At 50.5% G+C, this 22,570-nt stretch overlaps 1 protein-coding gene and 1 long non-coding RNA gene across 3 annotated transcripts in view; one reads left to right on the top strand and one right to left on the bottom strand.

Annotated features, from left to right (window-relative positions):
- Nucleotides 1-997: 997 nt before the first annotated feature.
- Nucleotides 998-22,570, bottom strand: part of BRD4 (bromodomain containing 4) — a 49,295-nt gene continuing 27,722 nt past the window's right edge. Inside the window, exons 11-22 of one of the 2 annotated variants that reach the window (XM_061368036.1) lie at nt 20,541-20,740; nt 18,573-18,874; nt 17,110-17,220; nt 10,292-10,344; nt 9,424-9,832; nt 8,123-8,692; nt 5,419-5,531; nt 5,055-5,214; nt 4,770-4,900; nt 3,991-4,202; nt 2,305-2,551; nt 998-1,156 (exon numbers count right to left, since the gene is read on the bottom strand). In XM_061368036.1, coding sequence (XP_061224020.1) covers nt 1,088-1,156; nt 2,305-2,551; nt 3,991-4,202; nt 4,770-4,900; nt 5,055-5,214; nt 5,419-5,531; nt 8,123-8,692; nt 9,424-9,832; nt 10,292-10,344; nt 17,110-17,220; nt 18,573-18,874; nt 20,541-20,740 — 2,577 coding nt within the window. In that variant the 3' untranslated portion in view covers nt 998-1,087. The remainder of the gene's footprint in view (nt 1,157-2,304; nt 2,552-3,990; nt 4,203-4,769; nt 4,901-5,054; nt 5,215-5,418; nt 5,532-8,122; nt 8,693-9,423; nt 9,833-10,291; nt 10,345-17,109; nt 17,221-18,572; nt 18,875-20,540; nt 20,741-22,570) is intronic. The other variant, XM_061368046.1, reaches the window with a different exon arrangement.
- LOC133220177 (uncharacterized) lies at nt 19,106-20,461 on the top strand. The gene is made up of 4 exons (XR_009727658.1): nt 19,106-19,525; nt 19,620-19,836; nt 19,930-20,248; nt 20,290-20,461. It is a non-coding gene; the product is annotated as an uncharacterized LOC133220177 (long non-coding RNA).

Here is a 22,570-nt window from a genome sequence, read left to right on the forward strand (position 1 = left end):
AAAAAGAGGAAAACAGGAGGAAAACCAGAAAAAAAATAAACAGGAGAAAAAAGGGAAATGAAAATTAAAGGAGAAAAAAGGCAAAAAGGAGGAAAATGGGGAAAAATGGAAAAAGAGGGGAAAAAGGGAAAAGGGGGGAAATCAATGGAAAAATAAAAAGGGGGAAAAGGAGGAAAAAAGTTTAAAAAAGAGGGAAAGGAGAAAAAAAGAGGGAAAAAACTGGGTAAAAGGAAAAAACGGAGGAAAAATTGGGGAATAAAAAGGAGGAAAACAGAAAAAGTAGGAAAAAGCTGGGAAAAAATTGGGAAAATTGGAGAAAAAGATTGAAAAAGGAGGAAAAAAAGGAGGAAACCGTCCAAAATGTGTGTGTGTGTGGAGGGAAGGGTCTCCCCTCCCCCATCCCCCCTCATCCTCCTCCCACCGCCCCTCCCCCTCCCATCCCATTTTGCCGCCGTTTTGAACCTTTTTTGAATTCCGAAAAGAAATTCTTTTTTTTTTCTTGTCGTTGTTGGTTTGGTTTTTTTTTTTCTCCAAAATACGTGAAAAAAAAAAAGAAAAAAAAAAAAAAAACAACAACCCAAAAAACCCCCACCCAAATAAAAATAAACCCGGAATATACACTGGGAAGGGGAGGGGGGGAGGGGCCTTTTCCCAGCGGATTCGCATCCGGATGGAGCTTTTCCACTGGGATTGGATTTGAAATATTTTTCCTTTTTTGGATGATTTATACGATTTGGGGGTGTTTGTGGTGGTTTTTTGCTATTTTTCAGGGATTCGGTGTGAAAAGAGGGAAGAACGGGGGAAAAGAAGGAGAATTCCCGGCATCCCGGGGATGGCCGCGCCGGACGATCCCGCTCCCGCATTAACACTTAACGGAGAGTCCGAAGTTTTGACTTTTCCATCTTTTTTTTTTTGTTGTTTTGTGGGGGGAGGGAAAAAAAGAGAAAATTTTTTGTGGATTTTTTTTTTTTTCTGATTTTTTTTTCCCTTTTTTTTTTCTGGGAATTTTTTTCTGGTTTTTTTTTAGTTTTTTTTTCCTTGGAAAGAGTCAAATCGGGAGGAACAAAACCCGGAGCCGCCGGCGCCGTTAGAAAAGGTTTTCCTCAAAGATGGCCAATAAATCGCTCTGGAAATTCATGTCGATCGTCGCCGCCATCTGCAAGGGAAAGGAAAATGGCGTCAGGAATTCCCAAGATTTATTTTTACCATTCCAAGGGTTTTTTAGTGGATATTTTTGGAGTTTTTTTATATTCCCAAAGCGCTCTTTAGGGAGCTTGGAGAATTTCCTAGGATCCCAGCCTTTTTTTTTTACCATTCCAAGGGTTTTTTAGTGGGTATTTTTGGAGTTTTTTTTATATTCCCAAAGAGCTTTTTAGGGAGCTTGGAGAACTTCTTAGGATCTCGGCTTTTTTTTTTACCATTCCAAGGGTTTTTTAGTGGGTATTTTTGGAGTTTTTTTATATTCCCAAAGCGCTCTTTAGGGAGCTTGAAGAATTTCTTAGGATCCCAGCTTTTTTTTTTTACCATTCCCAAGGATTTTTGCACCATTCCCAGGATATTTTTCCACCATTCCTGGGATTTCTTTTTGACGCTGTCGCTTTTTAACATTCTCACAGGGGGTTTCTGAGTGTCCTCAGTCATTTTTCACTATTCCCAAGGATTTTCCACAGGGATTTTTCAGCGTTCCCAGGGATTTTTTGCCATTCCCAGATTCTGGCATTCCCATGTTTTTTTTCCTGGGTGTTTGCTAACGCTCTCAGAGGGTTTTTTCTTGGCAACATCAAGGATTTTTGGGTGTCCTCAGGGATTTTTTCACCATCCCCAAGGATTATTTTTTTTTTTTGGCATTCCCAGGAATCTTTCCAGCATTCCCAGAGTTTGGGGTCTTTTTTTTTTGGAATTCACACATTTTGTCATTTCCATTCTCAAAGGGTTTTTCTTTGTAACTTGGGGGATTCTGGAGCATTCCAGCATCCCTAAGGAGATCTTTAAGCATCCCCAGGGATGTTTTAGCATTCCCAGCATCCCAAGGCATTCCTTTCCAGCATCCCTGGACACTTTTCAGCATCCTCAGGGATGTTTTCAGTCTCCCTTGGGATTTTCCACCATCTCCGGGGATTTCCCAACGCCCCCAAGGAGGGATTTTCCTTTGCATTCCCAAATGGAATCCCTTTTGGAATTCCCTTTTGGAATTCCCATTTGGAATTCCCATTTGGAATCCCTTGAGCCTTATTTTCGTTCATGCTTCCCTATGGATTTTCCATCCTTCCATCACCCCTGCAACCAAAGCATTTCCACACTCACCGCTTCCCGGCGCCTCCGCTCCTGCTCCCGCTTCCGGGCCATCTCCCGCTGCTGATCCAACATGGACTGGGAAGACTGGGGCTGGGAGCTCTGGGCTTGGGGAGCCGCTGCTGCCGCCGCTGCCGCTGCTGCCGCTTGCTGCTGCTGCTGCTGCTGCTGCTGCTGCTGCTGCTGCTGCTCCTGGCGCCGCCGCACCTCCTCGTGCACCCGGCGCGCCTGCTCCATGGCATCCTCATCCTCCCGGCTCCTGCCAACCCGCAGGGATGCGCCGTCAGGGATGGGGCAGCTCCGGGGCGGAATGGGGATGGGGGGCATGGGGTTGCGGTGTGGAATCCCATTGGGTTTAGGGAGCGTGTGGGATGGGCACAGGTTGGGCCATGGAGCAGGATGGAGGGTGGAGGGAGAGCGCGACACGTTTGTGCCATGGGGTGGGATCGGATCTGTGCAGATGATGCCACAGGAGCGGGTCAGATTCATGGTACCAGATGGGATTGTGCCACAGATCCCACTGGATTTGTGTCTGGAGATGGGATCATGCCATGAACTGGAGCAGATTCATGCCATGAGATCAAGATCAGATCAGATCCATGGCACTAAGCTGGATCATGCAAGAGACTGGATCCCATCTGTGCCATGAGATTAGATTCATGCCACGAGATCGAGATCATGCCACGGATCAGATCAGATCCATGCTATAAGGCTGGATCATGTAAGAGACAGGATCCCATTTTTGCCATGAGTTGGGATTGGATTTGTGCCATAAGATGGGATTAGATTCATTCCACAAGATCAAGATCATGCCATGGATCAGATCACATCGATGGCACTAATTTGGATCACGCAAGAGACTGGATCCGATCTGTGCCATGAGTTGGGATCAGATTTGTGCTGTGAGGTGGGATCATGGCACAGATCAGATGAGATCCATGGCACTAAGCTGGATCATGCAAGAGATTGGATCAGATTTGTGCCCTGAGTTGGGATCTGATTTGTGGTATAAGATGGGATCAGATTTGTGCCATGAGGTGGGATCATGCCATGGATCAGATCAGATCCATGGCACTAGGCCAGGTCATGCAACAGACTGGATCCCATTTGTGCCATGAGTTGGTATTGGATTTGTGCCATAAGATGGGATTAGATTCATTCCACAAGATCAAGATCATGCCACGGATCAGATCAGATCCATGGCACTAAGCTGGATCATGCAACAGACTGGATCCGATCTGTGCCATGAGTTGGGACTGGATTTGTGCCGTAAGATGGGATCAGATCTGTGCCATGAGATGGGATCAGATCTGTGCCATGAGATGGGAGCAGATCTGTGCCATGAGATGGGATCAGATCTGTGCCATGAGATGGGATCAGATCTGTGCCATGAGATGGGACCAGATCTGTGCCATGAGATGGGATCAGATCTGTGCCATGAGATGGGATCAGATCTGTGCCATGAGATGGGATCAGATCTGTGCCATGAGATGGGATCAGATTTGTGCCATGAGATGGGATCAGATCTGTGCCATGAGATGGGATCAGATCTGTGCCATGAGATGGGATCACCTCAGATCCATGCCACAGGATGGGATCAGTGCCCTGAGACAGACTCACACCCCGGACCAGTCCCATGGCCAATGGGAGGCCCCCCCAAACCCCCTTTACCCACACTGGTGCTGGTGCTGCTCTCACCTCATCCTCTCCTGCTCCCGCCGCATCCGCTCCTTCTCCCGCTCCACTTGCTCCGCCTGAGCCTTCAGCGCCTTCTCCCTCTCCTCCTTCTCCCGGGCCGCCCTCTTGAACTGCTCGAAGCTGTCACTGGAGGACTTGGCCGTGGAGGACGGGGTCGTGGGATGCTTCTGCACCAGGCTCGCCCAGGACCCCATGTTCTTGATCTTCAGGTCCTAAGGAGGAGGAGGATGGGGCTTTGTGAGAGCTGCTCCAGAGCTGGTCCCATGGGGAGAAACCAGCCAGGGGTGGAGGATGGTGGTGGAGCAACGTCCACGTGGGAGCATCTCCTTCCTTGGAGCCAAGGAGGGGGCTCCTCACGCTCCCCATGCACACTTGGAATGGGAGAAGCATGGAATGGGTTGGGTTGGGATGGAGCTTAAAGCTCATCCAGCTCCAAACCCCATGGGCAGGGACCCCTTCCATGGAGCAGCTTGCTCCAAGCTGGCCTTGAACACTACAGGGATGGAGCATCCCAACCTTCTCCATTCACCCCATCCCAGTGTCCCAGCATCCTCCCAGGGAAGCACTTCCAAAGATCTCATCTACCTCTTCCCTCTTCATGCTTAAATCCTGCAGGCCTTGCTCAAAAGCTTCTCTCCATCTTTATAAGCCTCTTCTATAGATGGAATTAGGTGGAAACCACCAAATTTTGGCCAACCTCCCGGTGCCCACCACGGTCCTGCTCGATTTTAGGACGTTTATGTTGAATTTGGGGAGCTTTTTTTTCCCCTATCTTTTACCTTTTTTGGGGCAACGGGGGTTTTGGGCTCCTGCTTCTGCCGCTCCTTCTCCTGCACTCCTGGTGGTGGTGGGTTCTGCTCCGGGGGTCTGATAACGGGTCTTCCCCCTTCCATGGGTTTCATCTCCGTCCCTAAAACCAACAGCTCCCATCAGAGGTTATCAAGGCCCCCCCAGGCAATCAGAGGTGATACCAGCGTTAGGGGTGATGGCTTCTCACCCCCCCTCAGAACCAGGTGGCCATGAGATGGGATGGATCCCATGGATGAGCTCATGGAATCACTCACGTTGTGGGATGTGAGCGGGGGGTTTGATGTTCTCCGGGTGTTTGGGTGGATCTTGCCTCAACGGGGGGCTGAAGGTCTCGTTACGGATGACGGGCGAATGCATCTTCTCCTCCTTCACCACCATGGGTTGGGACTGGACGACGGAGGCAGCTCTCATCTCCTAGCACAGCACAAACCCACCTCAAGACCCGTGCCGTGATGCTCAGCCCTCAATCCCAACCCCCTTTGCTCCCCAAATCCCACTGCAAACCGCTGGCCCCTGGCCTCTTTGGTGCTTTGGTCCCAAGCCGGTGAGATGGGGCTGATGCTGGTCCCTGGGTGCTGGGACCCTGCGGGTGGGTGCTCTCCTTTCCCCCCTTTTTACCTGCTTTTTTGGCTGGATAGTTTGTTGAGGTGGCGACTGGTGGACCAAACCCTGGAACTGCGGCATCTGTGGGGAATGCATCATGAGAGGGGAAGGGGCTTCCCGCAAGTGACCTGGGAACAGGTTGGTAGCAATCAGTAACCATCGTCACCACGGCGCACGCCAAGCATCACCCCACCTCCCTCCCTAAACCACCAGCACACACCAGCATCCCATAGGACAATCCCATCCTGCATCAATGGAGGGAGGTCCTCAATGGACCCCAGCTGGGAACGCTGCTATGAGAAGCAGATGCTCCCTGGCTTGTCCTGCCTTAGGGATGCTCGTTTGTGGTGTCCCCCCCCTGGTTCTCCTGTGGTCCATCCTGGCTATACATCCATTCCCTATGGACACCCAAGTGCTGACACTGCCCTGCCTGCACCTCACCCAGTCCCAAGCCATTGAAGTGGGACACGTTTGCTCTATGAGCAATGGGAGGTCTCCAGGAGCCACCAGGCTCCGTTGTGTCCAACTGCCCAAGGCAGCTTTGCAGGTGGGAGCTCCAAGCACTTCCTGCCCTCATCCATTCAAATCCAGGGATTCTGTCCTTGCATGGAGCTGAGGACAAGCTCAGCAGCAAAGACCTGATGGGAACCACGTGGAGAAGCCAAAGCAGGAGTGAGATCTCCTAAACCACAGAGCTTTGAAGGATGCTCGGTCTCCAAAGCACGACACAGCCAGAGTTATCCCACTGGGAGCCGTTCCCTATTGGGAATGGCAGTGGTGGCCCCACCGAGCCCATGACCGGGATGGAGATGTGGGATCTCCCAAGCCATCCTTGAAGGCTGTGGTGAGGTTTAATCCATCCCATTCCTGGGATGGCTGGAGGTCACACACAGGGATTCCCCATTGAGCATCCCTCCTCCTCCACCAGGAAACCTCATTATCCAAGACCATGCTCTGAGGAACACCGGGAAGCCCCCATGGGGCATCCATAGCCCTGACCTCCTCTACGAGGGTGGGAAGGAGAAGACCCTCTGCTTCCTCAAGAGAGAGCATCCAGGCCAGGATGGTGATGAACGCAAGGAGGGCGCTGTTCTCCACACCAGAGATCCTTGAGAGCCTCCAAGAGCCCTGAGATCCTTCAAATCCTCAAAGGACTGAGACCGAGGCCCTCAAAGACTTGAAACCCATGAGCTCCTCAAAGATCCTAGATCCCCAAAGATCCCAGATCCTTGCTCCTCAAATGCTTCACATCCCTGAGCTCCTCAATGATGGGAGAAGCTCGAGGTCCTCAGAAACGCGACCAAGACCCTCAAAGACTTCAACACCCTCCGAAATTTGAGCTCCTTGAGATCTAAAATACTTGAGAACCTCAAGATCCTCGAGATGCTCAAAGTGAGATCCTTGGGATGCTCAACATGAGACCCCTGAGATCCTCAAAATGAGATCCTTGGAATGCTCAAAATGAGACCCTTGAGATGCCCAAAATGAGACCCTTGAGATGCTCAACATGAGACCCTTGAGATGCTCCACATGAGATCCTTCAGATGCCCAAAATGAGATCCTTGAGATGCTCAACATGAGAACCTCAAGATGCTCGAGATCCTTGAGATCCTCAAAATGAGATCCTTGAGGTGCTCAACATGAGATCCTTGAGATGCTCAAAGTGAGATCCTTGAGGTGCTCAAAGTGAGATCCTGGAGATGCTCAAAATGAGAACATTGAGACGCTCAAAATGAGATCCTTGGGATGCTCAAAAAGAGATCCTTGAGATCCTCAAAATGAGACCCTTGAGATGCTCAAAATGAGACCCTTGAGATGCTCAAAATGAGACCCTTGAGATGCTCAAAATGAGACCCTTGAGATGCTCAAAATGAGACCCTTGAGATGCTCAAAATGAGACCCTTGAGATGCTCAAAATGAGATCCTTGGGATGCTCAAAGTGAGATCCTTGAGATCCTCAAAATGAGATCCTTGAGATCCTCAAAATGAGACCCTTGAGATGCTCAAAATGAGACCCTTGAGATGCTCAAAATGAGACCCTTGAGATGCTCAAAATGAGACCCTTGAGATCCTCAAAATGAGGTCCTTGAGATGCTCAAAATGAGATCCTCAAAATGAGAACCTTGAGATGCTCAAAATGAGACCCTTGAGATGCTCAAAATGAGATCCTTGAGATGCTCAAAATGAGACCCTTGAGATCCTCAAAATGAGGTCCTTGAGATGCTCAAAATGAGAACCTTGAGATGCTCAAGATGAGAACCTTGAGATGCTCAAAATGAGACCCTTGAGATGCTCAAAATGAGATCCCTTAGATCCTCAAAATGAGATCCTTGAGATCCTCAAAATGAGATCCTCAAAATGAGATCCTTGAGATCCTCAAAATGAGATCCTCAAAATGAGACCCTTGAGATGCTCAAAATGAGAACCTCAAGATGCTCAACATGAGACCCTTGAGATGCTCAAAATGGGATTCCCAAGGTTCCTGTTCCTCCACCCCCTGACATCGTCCAAACGAGATCCTCAAGATCCTCTCCTTGAGCCCCTCCAAACCAGAGCTCAGAATTCCTCAAGGACCTGATCCCCTCCACATCCTCCAACACTCGCTCCAACCCTGACCTGGGAAGAGGCCTCACTGGGCACCTCCATCACCCCCCCCCATAGCCCACCACCTCCTACCCCTTCCTCACGACCCAGTGCACCCGGGCCGCTGCCCGCTCACCGGTCGCGTAGGGATCGGGCTTATGGTGCCGCGGTGACGGGTGGTGCTGGATGACCTGCTGCGGCTTGGCCTGCGGCGGCGGCGGCGGCGGCTGCGGCGCCGGCTGCTGCTGCTGCGGTGGTGGCGGTGGTGGCGGAGCCTGGCTTTGGGGCAGGTGGGATGGGAAGGGCATGGGCTGCATGTGCATGGGTCGAGGCGGCGGCTGGTGCTGCAGCTGCTGCACGGCGGGGTGAGCCGGGGGCTGCAGCGGCGGCTGCGGTTGCGACTGGACCTTCACTGAAGGGAGAAGAGGAGTCTGAGGCTGCACCTTCTGCAGCTGCTGCAGGTAGAGCTGCATCTGGCTGGTGCTCAGAGGCAGGTTGTGGTGCGGCGGTGGTGGAGGAGGAGGAGGAGGAGGAGGTTCTTCGTCCTCCAGCAGGACCTGGGGCGGTTGGGGCAGAGGAGGCTGGGGCAGAAGGGGCTGCTGGCTGATGGCTGGGGACACGGCCGGGGGACGCGACGGCTTCGGCGGCAGCGCCGCGGCGCGGTTGCTGGGCCTCGAGGGCTGCTGAGGCAGAGCGTTGTGCAAAGCTGGGGACAAAGGGAGAGAGAGCGTTAGGGGCAGGCTGGAGGAGAGACCTCAGAGCAGCTCCAGGGCCTGAAGGGGCTGCAGGGAAGGTGGAGAGGAGGAAGAGCTTCCAATGGGATGAGGTAGATGGGATGCTGGGATGAGGGTGGATGGGGTGAATGGAGGTTTGGATGCTTCACCCCTAGCAGCATTCAAGGCCAGCTGCTCTATGGAAGGTGTCCCTGCCTGTGGCATGGGGTTGTAACCAGATGGTTCTTTCCCACCCAAACAAGTTGGGGATGCTATAATGGCACCACGACGTGGAGAACCTCCTTTTAGTGAGGCACTGGATTAGGCTGTGAATGCTTCATCCCTGGCAGTGTTCAAGGCCAGGTTGGACGAGGCCTTGGGTAATATGGTTTAGAGCAAGGTGTCCCTGCCCATGGCAGGGGGGTTGGAACTGGATGATGTTAAGGTCCTTTCCAACCCGAACTATTCTATGACTCTATGAGGCATCCCTACCCATGGCAAGGGGTCGGAACTGGATGATGTTAAGGTCCTTTCCAACCCTAACTATTCTATGACTCTATGAGGCATCCCTACCCATGGCAAGGGGTCGGAACTGGATGATGTTAAGGTCCTTTCCAACCCTAAATATTCTATGATCCTATGGCACACCCATCCCTCCTCCATCCCCATCACCCTCCACCCAACACCATCCTCTTCCTCCCACGCTGAAGGCCGAGAGGCTCACCTGGAGGAGACACCACGGCATGCTGGTTGAGGTGGGGAGGAGTGCTGTGCTCGGGCGGCTGGGGGAGATGAGGCGGCATCTCCGGCTGCGGGAGATGCAGGATGGGCTGGCTGAAATGCGTCATGGTGTCGAACATGGTCCCCGGTAACGGGTGCTCCAGGACGGGGACCTGGGCTGGGACGAAGGGTGGAGGAGGAGAAGACTTCATTGGTGGTGGAGGAGCTTGTGGAGGGACCGGTGGTGCCGGGGGGGGCGGTGGTGGCTGCTGCTGCGGTGGTGGCAGCGGCTGCGGTGGCAGCGGTTGCGGTGGTGGAGGAGGAGGAGGAGGAGGAGGCGGCTGCTGCGGTGGAGGCTGCGGCTGCGGCGGGGGCTGCTGCTGCTGCACCGGTTGGTGGTGGTGGTGGTGATGCTGGAGGAGGGAAGGAGAGCACCGGTGAGAGGCCACAGCACCAAAACCGTCCTCATAGGGTGGGAAGGGACCGTAAGGATCATCCAGGTCCAACCCTTATGGGCAGGGAAAGCTTCCCACTAGAGCAGGGTGCTCCAGGTCCCATCCAGCCTGGCCTTGGACACTGCCAGGGATGGGGCAGCCAAATCTCCATCCATCACCCTCACCCAATCTCAGCCTTCCAACCTTCCCAATCTCAATCCCTATCGGGTTAAAGTCATTCCCCCTTGTCCTATCCCTATATCCCCTCTCCATCTTTCCTGCTGGACCTTCCTGGTGTCCTTCAACCACAAGCCCCTTTGGCTGAACAAGGGGACGGCATCAACCCATCGAGCACGTTGGTGATGGTCCCACCAGCATTCCCAACCTGGTGACTCCATCCCACCTCCAGCACCACGAGGAGGCCGCCCTGGCTCCTACCTTCTTCTGCTCTCGCCCCGAATGCCCTTTCTTCTTCAATTTGGGTGCCATCTCTGCCAAAGAGAAGGGAACAGAGGAGACACGTTAGTACCACGGCCCCATCACCCATGAGCCCATCCACACGCGCCGGCACCGAGCCCGCTCCGACGACGGCAAAGGGAATGGATGGAGTGGGATTGCCCATGGCACTTCTTGCTCAGGTCCTCCCCATCACACAAGGGACTGAGGACTGGAGCTCATGGGAGAAGAAACCAAAGGGAACAGAGCCCTGGCTCCTTCCATTGCAATGGACAAAGACCCAATGGCCAAGGACAGCCATTGCTCAACCAGATGCGGCATTCCAGGAATCCCAAAGGGAAGGTGAGGAAGAAGGGACAATAAGGAGCTATCGCATACCCCTGTGACGCAAACAGCAGTTTCCCATCCTCTTTTCCACCTAAACATGGGTTTAGGACTGGCAGCTTCCCATGGGATCACCTCTCCCACCTCCTCCCCATCCCAGATACTCCCAAAGCCTCACCATTAACAACCAGTTGGAGTTTGGGGCTAGGATTCCCTCTTCCAACCATGCCAAAACCCAGGGAATTATCCACCAGCCGTTGTCCAAACTCCCTTTTCCAGCTCCTAAATCCCTCAGGATGGGATTTTTGCTTGGATTTGCCCCCAAAAAAAACCCTCACAGCAACGGTTTGGAAGGGAGAAAAAGGTCTCAATCCTCAGGGATCATCTCCCACAGGGGATTATCCCTGAAATCCCTCCAGGAATTCCAGGAATTCACTGAATGGATTGCGTTTCCTCCTTCTAAAGCAGCATCAGGAATTTGGGTTCCTGGTGGAAAAGGCTTTCCGAGCCCATAGTGGAGGATTCCCAATGTTCCAATGCGGATCCAGTGGATCCATGGATGAAGGAAGAGGAGGAGAAAGGGAAGAGGAAGGTCACAGGGGATGCCAGAATCCAGGAATGCTGCAAAGAGTCAGATGGGCTCTAAAATCCCACCATGTGCTGGGAAGAGGTGGGATTCCTGGGAGCATCCCAGTGATGGGTTGGGGTGGTCATGGATTTGGATGGGCATTGGGTGTCCATTGAATCAAATGGGTGTTCATGGATCCAGATGGGTATCCAGGGATCAAGATGAGTGTCCATGTCTCTGGATGGGGAGCCACAGATCCAGATGGGATGTCCATGGCCCCACATGGGTGTCCATAGATTGGGATGGCATCCGTGGATGGGGATACACATCCATGGCTTCAAATGGTGACGATGGATCTGGAGCCAGGAATCCATGGTTCCAGCTGGATGCTGGGTGTAAAACCCCCTTCCCAAAAAGACCAAGACCCAACTTCCATCAGGAACATCCTTGAGGACTTCACTGCTCTTCACTGATGCCACAGGAGCAGCAAGGACAATAAATGGAGCTCCCTATGGATAAACCACATCTGGATGCAGCTACTTTCCATCTTGTCCTATTCAATGGGGATAAAAGTGCTCATGGGATGGGGAAGAAAGCCCAAAATGAGGAGAAAAGCTTTGGATGAAGCCAGGATCAGGAGAGATGGATGCTCTGGGAGACCCTGCACCAAGATGAAGACCATGGATGGTCCCAGTGGGATCATCCGGTGGCACTGGAAAGATGCAATGACATTGGCCAACCCAACCAAAGGATGAAGCTTCTTCCAACGGGGAATAAGGTGCATCCCATCTCCTGGCTCTGTTAAATCTCATCCATGGAGCAAAATATATGGGATTCAAGGAAAAGGTCGTTTCTGTGACATCATCAAGAGATGGGTTTAGAACAGAAAGGGCCAATCAGTGCAGGAGGCTCTGCTCCCATCACCAGCATCTCCTTCCCTAAATCCTCATGAGGGTTCCTTAGCATCATTTCCAGTTATTTGGGGGAATTCTGGTAAGAAATGGGGCAAGTGACTTGAGTTGGAAAGAAAAACCCGAAGAAAAGCCAATTTTGGGTCTAACTGGTTATAAAGGTCATTTATTAATAGGAAAAGGAGGTTTTAGGGCAACAGAGCCACAATGGAGCCTCTTCAATGGTGGAAAATATAGGGATATTCATTCACTTTGCTGTTGGAAATGGGAGCAGATTCATACAGGCTCCATGAAGCCACCCAAAACCGAGATGCCATCGACCACGGCACTGCCAAAGAACAACTGGATCATGTTAGTCTCCAAATCCCATTAAATACACCAAAATCTGCCCAACTGGATCCAAATCTGCTTAATTTCACCCCAAAATCCACTTTGATGGGTGCTGTACCCAAGAAAAGGATGCTCAGCCTGGAGTCAGTGGCAAACCAGGCCCATGAGGATACCACAAGGTGCTTGGGAGTCTTTCCCATTGGGAAGTGACTTTGGGCTCAGACTAAAGGGATTTGGGGCTGTTTTGTCACTGTGATGGGCACGGGGGTGTCACCTCCATGCCTGCCCCATAACCACCCACCAGTGATGACTGAGGTTCCCCTAAGTCAAACTGGGGGTTCCTGCCTGTACCTGCAGCTAAACCAAGCCTAAAGCATCTCTTATCCTCTCCCACTGAGCATCAAGGCTGGGACAAGGCTTAAGTTAGGTCAAGGAGAGTCTCAGTCCTTCAGTCAATGCATCCCACTCTCATAGCAAAGGAGAATGGATCAAGGATTGAACCCCATTGGATTAAACCAGAGCATGGAGGATGCAGTGGGTAGATCAGTGCTAGGACTGAGCTTTACCAGCATCCATCACCATGGGTACCTGCCCCTTAAACCTGGGTCCTGTGATTTAAACCTGGCTGTCTGGGAATTCGACCTTTACATTAAACCTGGGGGCCTGTAAATTAAACTTGAGGCATTCTGGATTAAACCTGGGTATCTCTGTATTAAACCCCAAGAGTTCTGGTTTAAACCAAATACCTGTGAATTAAACCCAGTTTCCTGCGATTTAACCTCAGTTTCATGCAAATTCTGGGTACCTGTGAAGCAAACTCAGGTACCTGCACATTAAACCCAGTCTGGTGTGATTTAAACCCACTTTCCTGTGATTTAAACCCAGTTTGATGTGATTTATGCCCAGTTTGCTGTGATTTAAACCCAGTTTGCTGTGATTTAAACCCAGTTCCATGCAAATTCTGAGTACCTGTGAATCAAAACTCAGGTACACATACATTAAACCCAGTCTGCTGTGATTTAAACCCAGTTTCATGCAAATTCTGGGTACCTGTGAAGCAAAACTCAGGTGCCTGTACATTAAACCAAGTTAGCTGTGATTTAAACCCACTTCCCTGTGATTTAAACCCAGTTTGCTGTGATTTAAACCCAGTTTACTGCAAATTCTGGGTACCTATGAATCAAACACAGGTACCTATACATTAAACCCAGTTTAATGATTTAAACCCAAGTACTTTGGAATTAAACCCAGGTACCTCTGGACTTGAACCAGGAACCTCACTCAGAACCTGGGCACCTCTGAATTAAACGTGGGTACTTTGGACTTAAAACCAGGCTCACCAAACCCAAACCCTTGCGATTTAAACCCAGCATTAACCCCAATGGACCTTCCACTCTGAGACACCACCAAGTCCCAGCCCGTTGCTACTCCAGCCATAGGTCAATGCTTCTACCATAGGACAAGCACCTCATTGCAACAGCACTCAAAAGACCTGCTGAAAGCAGCTTCCCAACCCCAAAACTGGGTTTTCCAGCCAGCTCTAACCCCACTTTTTAAGCCTGCTTTAAACAGAACCAGGGTGCTGCAGCTCTGAACAACCTGCAAAGCCTTTTCCCTTCCACACCTGGATAAAACCTGTGGAAAAACACAGTTTCCCATTGGGAATCTTGGTAGGAAAGCAAAATGAGCCTCAGGTTTTAATTGCTGCTATTAGGGTAGCTCTGTGATTACTTCCCCACAAATGGTCTTTTCTGGGGGGGGGGGCTTTGGGAAGCATCTCCCAAAGGATAGGGGGGGGATTGAGGAGGAGTAGGGATCCTCAGCCACTTTGCCATGAAATGAGCCCAAATTTGGTCACTTTTTGGGTTTTAAGCTGCCCAAATGTGGCTAAATCCCAGCCCAGCCTTAGCACCGATGCTGGAAAAAGCATCCCAGGGATCAGAGAGCTCATTCCTGGCTCTTTGCAAGCAAAAGAACTCCTCCCAGGCTGGAATTTGGGATCATTTGCATCCTCTAATGGCTAATTACAAGCAGTTAAACCAGACTAACCCTTGCCATCGGCACCACTGGGCTCCCAGAGCTAAAGGCTCAGCCCCAGCGCCACAACCCCAGTATGAGCATTAGGAGTTATGGCTTTTTCTCCTTCTGAAGTAGATTTGGGGCTAAACAGTCCCGATTTCATACAATGACAGGGTGGGATGGAGCCGTCGCGTGGGTTCCAATAGGGACAATAGAAAGGATTCCCATTTCCAAAGCTCTGGAGAGCACCAAGGCAACTTAAAGGAGAGGAGAATGGAGCTGTAATTAAGTGCAATTAATCCCAGCTTCTTGATTTTAGGGTGTCAGCCCCAGTTTAGAACTGCTGTAACTGCCTCTTTTGGCAAATCCAATGGGAATCAGCACAGGGAATATTGGGAAGGAGCAAACGGGAAAGCAAATCCTCAGCTCAGTATTGTACAACAGCAAACTCAATGGCCCTGTGCCCTCAGGGTCATCAAATCACATCAGCTAAGCCAGCAAGAGAATGCTCAGGGTCAAAAACGTGTCTTAAAGCATCTGGAAGGGGTTTTAGAAGGTCTTAAGAGGTCTTAAAGCATCTTGAAATGTCTTAAAACAGCGTCTTAAGAGATCTTAAAACACCTTAAAATGTCTTAACCTCTTAGAAGATCACTTTAAAAGGTTTTAAACCACCTTAGAATGCCTTAAACCATCTTAAATGGTCTTAAAGCAAACTTAAGAGGTCTTAAAGCCATCTTAAAAGGTCTTAAACCATCTTAAAATCCCACTTCCAAGTGGCTCAACGGTAACATGGCAAATACTGGGATGGAGAAGAACCATCAGATCTCCCTGAGGTCAAGGTTTTAAGTATGTGTTTTATCAGGCACAGGAGGAAAACCTCATTGAGATTGGGAATTAACGGAGTACAAGAGATTAATTCCCATAATTAACATCCATCCCAAAGCATTCCAGGTTGGATTCATCCCCTAGTGGTGGTAGGCTGAGCTTATCCGTGCTGGAGCAGCACTTAAGCCTTTCCCAAGCACTGGTGTGGATAACATCAGTCTATGCTGGCCAACTCAATCCCAAGTACTCATATCTGGGATGGCAAACACTGGAAATAGGTGGGATTTGGGGAAAAGCAACTGAAAAGAGGACAAACACCAATGGAAGAGCAACCTCCAAAGAGGAGATTTGGGGAGAAACACTCCAAAAAGAGCATTTTCCTGTCTATGGGAATGCAGGAGCAGGATTTGCCCATGTTTAATCAGTGCTGGTCATTGAAACGGGAAGGGTTTGGCACTGTCACATCCCCAACATTCCCATCTTCCACCTCACATCCCTGCTGCTGTGCTCCAGAGGGATCCCTGAGATGATGGCTGTGGATCCATCATGGGCTTTGGGGGGAAAACAGAGGATTTTAGATCAAACCCAATTAGGGGATCATAGCAGGCAGGTTTAGTGGGTGGATTTTAATGGATGGGCTCCATGGGATTAAGGCTCTGGATTTGGGATGAGTTGATGTTGGCCAATGTGACTGATAAGGGGGGTCATGATTAACTGGTCACTGATTTTGGTTGATCCCATTGGGAGCTTGGGATAAATGAAGAGGAATGGGATAAAAGTGGTTTTAAGAGGATCGAGGCGGCGGGTTTGGCTTCTCCCCTCAAAGCCAGGGCAGATTCAGCACCAAAACCAATTCCAGTTTCTGAGTGACCCTCAACATTCCATCACAACCTAAAACCTCCCTGGAGAAAGGAAAAGGCCATTTCCACTCAAAACACATCAAAACAGGTAAAACTGGTCGAAGATACCAACTTATCCCAGACAAACACATCCCTTAAAGGTGGAATACTGCTGGGAAGCACCGGCTCAAAGGAGAATCCCATCAATCCTGTTGAATTTTGGGGGGTTTTAGTTCATTTTGGGGGATTGCTGCCCCTTTCCCCAGTGCCTTTTGCCCTCTGCACACAACCAGGCACGACAAGAAAACCCCATTACTTTCTGCCCCTCTTTCCCAACCCATAGGAGATGCAAAAGTTGCCTTAAGCCCAGCTTAACCTCTGGATTCCGGGCTGCCCAAGCAGCTAAAAGCAGCTTTAAGTGACGACACAAGCTTTGCTTCCCTAAATCCAAGCAGGGAACATGAGCAAGGAAAGCACGACCATGACGACCAGCCTCGTTTAAGCCCAGCCTATGATGGTAGGAGGGAGAAGCAAAGACTTAACACAGAGCAGACGCCACTCTGGTGACAGAAGTGAGGTTTTTAATCAAGCTGCTGTGAAATCACATCTTTAACCCCTCTTTCCTCCATCCTTCTCCCCTCTCTTTGGCACAGGACAACGTTTTCAACCCCTCCTTGGAGGTGAAACCACCGGGCTTCTCTCAACACACCAATGCAGGCCATTAACCAAAGAGCTACCTCAGTGCATGGTTTAGAGCGCTTAAACCTGAGTTTAGCAAGGAAAAGCTTAGGACAGAATCATCGTGTCGGGCTTAAGACCTGCTCAGACAACGCTGCTAGCGGTTGGCCGTGTCCAACAAGATCAGGGGTTGGTTGATTAGAAAAGACAATCAAATAATTAAAAGACCGAGCCAGGAATGAAAATGTATTTATTTATACAGAAAACCAGGGCTAGGACTGAGGTGTTAAATAAGCTGCATCTAACCTGTTTCTGACTCTTCGCTGTCGGAGGAGCTGGACTCGCTGGTGCTCTCCGACTCGGAGGAGGAGAACCCCTTCATCTTAGAGGAACCAGCAATTACATCCACCTTCTCTGCTGCAAGAAGACAACAGCGCCGTGTTAGAGGCTGAGGAGGGACCCCAAGGCCAAGACCCTGCAGCACCCCAATATTCCAGCTAAGCCAAGCTTGAATCCCGCATCTCTGCTGGTTTCTATCCCTGTAGGGATGTGGTGGTCGTTGGGGTGATGAGCTGGTGCAGGGTGGAGTGTGATGTCCCAAAGGACTGGGAGCAGTGGGGTTTAAACCTGTCCTAACAGATGGCTTGTTCCTTCTTCAGCCTCCTAAACCCCTCTGGCACTTTGGGCTTATGGGAGCCCTAAGCCCATGGGGGGCTTCTCCTCCACCCTGCGTCCAGCAGGAGCTGGGGGTTAATCCCATGTGGGTGAAAACTCAACTCTGGGTTTGAGTTGTTGGGATAAAGAGGTGGAAAGGGATAAAATCCCCTGATTTTAGTACCTTAAACGGAGACTAAAGCAGGGCAGTTACAGCCCCAGAGCTGCTCAAAGCCATGGGTGATGCCTGAGCCCTTTACTAAACCCCTAAAACTCCGGACTAAAGAACTCAAATCCCTGTTTTGCCAGGGTACAGAAGGATAAAGGAAGCTCCCAGGAATAAACTGGGCTGCTTTTCCACTTGGATTTATCCCAGTAAGTAACTGGTATCCCTTGGCCATGGCAAATCAAGGGACTCCATTTAAATCCCCTCCTTCTGCTTGCTGCTACACCTCCTTTTCTATGGGTGATTCAGGTCCAGAAGAGTTTTGTTGTTCTTCAGCCATTGATAAAGGTGTATTTGTAACAAAACACAGATTTTAGGAGATGTTAACAAGAAAAATGGTTATAAAATATGTCCTGAAACTCAATTTGAGGCTGTAACAAATGCATAAATGTACTGAAAATTGGTTGGGAAGAGATTAAACTATTAAAAGAGATTAAAATAGATCAAAAGAGAGGGAATGAGATGAAAATACCCATTAAAAAGGAACTCCCAGCTGTCTTAGAAAAGGGGGGAAACCCTTTTCTACCTCCAACAAGTGGAGGTGGGAAGCTCAGCATGAATCCTGCCACATTCCAGAGTGTTCCATGGATGCCAATGGGGAGGGAATTGCTTTTCTCCCACCTCATTTCTCTTTTGGACAGATATTATAATTCAAACACTGATGATGGATATATGGGAATACGGTGCCAGCACATTCCAGCTCCATGTTGGGATTTAAGCAGTGCTGCGAAATTGGAGAAATAAGTGAATTAAAGGAATTAAATGAAGTATAAATCCTTTGGTGGAGCGGAGAAAGGTTTGGACCATCCGCTCCCAATGTTCCTCCTCCATCCCCATCTGAATCCCTGGAAAACCAGCAGGAAAACCGGGCTTGGAGGCCAACAAGTACCTTGAGGTTTCCTCTTCTTCCTCAAGCAGGAGGTGACGTACCGCTCCAGCTCCCGCAGCGTGGAGGGTTTTAAGGTCTCAAAGTCAATCTCGATCTCGTCGGGGTTGGAGTTCTTGAGGGAAGGCTCTCGGGACTGGATGATGTGGACCACCCGGCCCAGCTTCTCCCCAGGGAGTTTGTTAATGTCCAGGCTCAGCTGCCGCTTCTCCTCGTAGGACATGGGCTTACACTTGTCCTCCTCCTCCGACTCGTAGGCTGGAGGGGGTTTGCTGTTCTTCACCGCCACCGGCTCCTTCTTACTACTTAAGAACAAGGAAAGGTTATTCTAGAGCAGGGCCTAAGGAAGAAAAGCGGCTGCTTGGGTCTAAGGCTCTGCCAGGTTAAGGCCTGAGCCGTGCTGGGTGTGAGTTTTACTGCACATGAGCCCCTTCTGCGCTTAGAGCTTGAAGCTGGATGCAGAAAGCTGAGCTTAAGATGCTGTTAGACAAGAAAGCTGAGCTTGAACTGCTGTTAGACACCCAAGGTTGTGATGAAGATACCCAAAGCTGAGTTCAGCCCACTGTAAAGCAAGAAAACTGAGCTCAACTCACTGTTAAGACAGCCAAGGTTGAGCTCAAGCTAGTCTTAGACTACCAAACTTGAGCTCAACCCACTCTTAAGATACCCAAGGTTGAGGTCAAACTGTGATTGAGACACCCAAGGTTGAGCTCAAACTCTTGTTAGACTACCAAAGTTGAGCTCAATCCACTCTTAAGATACCCAAGGTTGAGCTCAAGCTGTGATGAGGATACCCAAAGCTGAGTTCAGCCCACTGTAAGGCAAGAAAGCTGAGCTCAACCTGCTGTTAAGATACCCAAGGTTGAGCTCAAACTGCTTTTAAGACACCCAAGGTTGAGCTCAAACTGTTCTTAGACTGCCAAAGCTGAGCTCAACCCACTCTTAAGATACCCAAGGTTCAGCTCAAACTGTGATGAAGATACCCAAAGCTGAGTTTGGCCCACTGTAAAGCAGGAAAGCTGCGTTTAACCTGCTGTTAAGACACCCAAGGTTGAGCTCAAACTGTTCTTAGACTACCAAAGTTCAGCTCAACCCATTAAGATACCCAAGGTTGAACTCAAGCTGTGATGAAGATACCCAAAGCTGAGTTCAGCCCACTGTAAGGCGACAAAACTGAGCTGAACCTGCTGTTAAGACACCCAAGGTTGAGCTCAAACTGTTCTTAGACTACCAAAGTTCAGCTCAACCCATTGTTAAGACACCCAAGGTTGAGCTCAAGCTGTGATGAAGATACCCAAAGCTGAGTTCAGCCCATGTAAGGCAAGAAAGCTGAGCTCAACTCACTGTTAAGACACCCAAGGTTGAGCTCAAACTGCTTTTAAGACACCCGAACTGAGCTCAACCTACAGTTAGGCAAGGAAGCTGAGCTTAAGCCACTGTTAAGACACCCAAGGCTGAGCTGCCCATCCCAAGAGTCGCTCTCCCAAAGAGAAGAGCAGCTCCAGAGGGGAATTCCTTACATCCACACTTGGACAGACCCAAGCTCAACTGCTGCTGCCTGGTTCCCACTGGGACAAGCTGTCCCAGAGCCTGGCACCCCATATGGGGACATAAATCCCAGCATCTGTGTTAAAACTGGTTCTTAAGAAGGGAAAAACCAGCTCCAGGGACCCCAGGTTGTGGTTATATCCACTTGGGGCACCCCAAACCTGCCTCCAAGCGCCCAAATCCTTCCCAAAGAAAGGGAAAACTAGGAAAAACGAGTGGATTCATGGATTTGAGCTGCAACAGAGCAACTCCATGTGATTCCCCCCCCCTTAGACTTGGGGTGTTTGGAGCATCCAGATGGAAGAACATCAGCTCAAACCCCAAAGCTGACCTCGACCCTGATATTCCTGGTTCAGGAATGCCACCAGTAATTCCATTCATCAGCAAAGAAAGGGAAGGAAAAGGCATTGGGATGGGGCTGACCTGGAGGTGCTGCTGTTGCTGTTGCTTTTCTTGGCCTTCTTGGATGGTGGCTCCTTGGCTTTGATCTTCTTGGTGTCCTCCAGCTCCTCCTTCTTTTTGTGCTTCTCCTTCTTCTTCTCCTTCTTGTCCTTCTCCTTCTTCTTTGGTTTGTTCTGCTGGGGCTGGGACAGGGCCGCCAGCTGCTCGTGCACGGCTTTGAGCTGAGGAGAAGCCACATTCCAACATCGGGATGCATCCCAGCTCCTCTTCCATAGGAACACCTAAGGCTCTGCTATGGGCTATGGTGGGGCCTCTCCCAGCTCCCATCCCTCTCCTTGGAGGGGATTCAAGCGCTGACCATGGGCAGAGACAACCTCTGGAAGGTCCTTCCTGCTCCAGAGGGTCTGGAGTCACCACCCATGTGCAGGCAGCAAATTCCTGCCTTTGGGAATAGGTTTGGTGCCATAAGCAGTAAGTGCAGGCAGAGAATTCCTGCCTTTGGGAACCAACCTGATGTCATGAGCACCAAGTACAGGCAATGAATTCCTGCCTTTGGGAACCACTTTGGTGCCATAAGCATGAAGCACAGGCACTGAATTCCTGCCTTTGGGAACCAACCTGATGCCATGAGCACCAAGTACAGGCAATGAATTCCTGCCTTTGGGAATCACTTTGGTGCCATAAGCATGAAGCACAGGCACTGAATTCCTGTATTTGGGAACCACCTTGGTGCCATAAGCATTAAGTGCAGGCAGCAAATTCCTGCCTTTGGGAATAGCTTTGGTGCCATAAGCACCAAGTGCAAGCAGTGGATTCCTGCCTTTGGGAATCACTCTGGTGCCATGAGCATGAAGCACAGGTACTGAACTCCTGCCTTTGGGAACCACCCTGATGCCATAAGCACTAACTGCAAGCAGCGAATTCCTGCCTTTGGGAACCACTCTGATGCCATAAGCACTAAGTGCAAGCAGCAAATTCCTGCCTTTGGGAACCACCCTGATGCCATGAGTATTAAGTGCAGGCAGCAAATTCCTGTCTTTGGGAACCACTTTGGTGCCATAAGCACAAAGTGCACGCAGTGAATTCCTGCCTTTGGGAACCACCCTGATGCCATGAGCACCAAGTGCAAGCAGCAAATTCCTGCCTTTGGGAATCACTTTGGTGCCATAAGCACCAAGTGCAGGCAGTGAATTCCTGCCTTTGGGAACCACTTTGGTGCCATAAGCACAAAGTGCAGGCAGAGAATTCCTGCCTTTGGGAACCACCCTGATGCCATGAGCACCAAGTGCAGGCAGTGAATTCCTGCCTTTGGGAACCACTTTGGTGCCATAAGCACCAAGTGCAAGCAGCAAATTCCTGCCTTTGGGAACCACTTTGGTGCCATAAGCACCAAGTGCAAACAGCAAATTCCTGCCTTTGGGAACCACTCTGGTGCCATAAGCACCAAGTGCAGGCAGTGAATTCCTGCCTTTGGGAACCACTCTGGTGCCATAAGCACTAAGTGCAGGCAGCAAATTCCTGCCTTTGGGAATCACTCTGGTGCCATAAGCCCCAAGTGCAGGCAGCGAATTCCTGCCTTTGGGAACCACTCTGGTGCCATAAGCACCAAGTGCAGGCAGTGAATTCCTGCCTTTGGAAACCACTTTGGTGCCATAAGCACTAAGTGGAGGCAGCAAATTCCTGCCTTTGGGCATCACTCTGGTGCCATAAGCACCAAGTGCAAACAGCAAATTCCTGCCTTTGGGAACCACTCTGGTGCCATAAGCACCAAGTGCAAGCAGTGAATTCCTGCCTTTGGAAACCACTTTGGTGCCATAAGCACTAAGTGGAGGCAGCAAATTCCTGCCTTTGGGCATCACTCTGGTGCCAAAGGCACTGAATTCCTGCCTTTGGGAAGCACTCTGGTGCCACGAGCCCCAAGTGCAGGCAGTGACCCCCTGCCATGGGAACCCCTGGTCCACAGCAAGTGCAGGCAGGACCCCCTGGCCACGAGCCCCAAGTGCAGGCAGTGACCCCCTTGGTGCCACGAGCCCCAAGTGCAGGCAGTGACC

Source organism: Neopsephotus bourkii, unplaced genomic scaffold, assembly GCF_033783945.1.
Source record: "Neopsephotus bourkii isolate Nb327-2 ecotype Australia unplaced genomic scaffold, CSIRO-AGI_Nbou_v1 NB_133, whole genome shotgun sequence".
NCBI lineage: Eukaryota > Metazoa > Chordata > Aves > Psittaciformes > Psittacidae > Neopsephotus > Neopsephotus bourkii.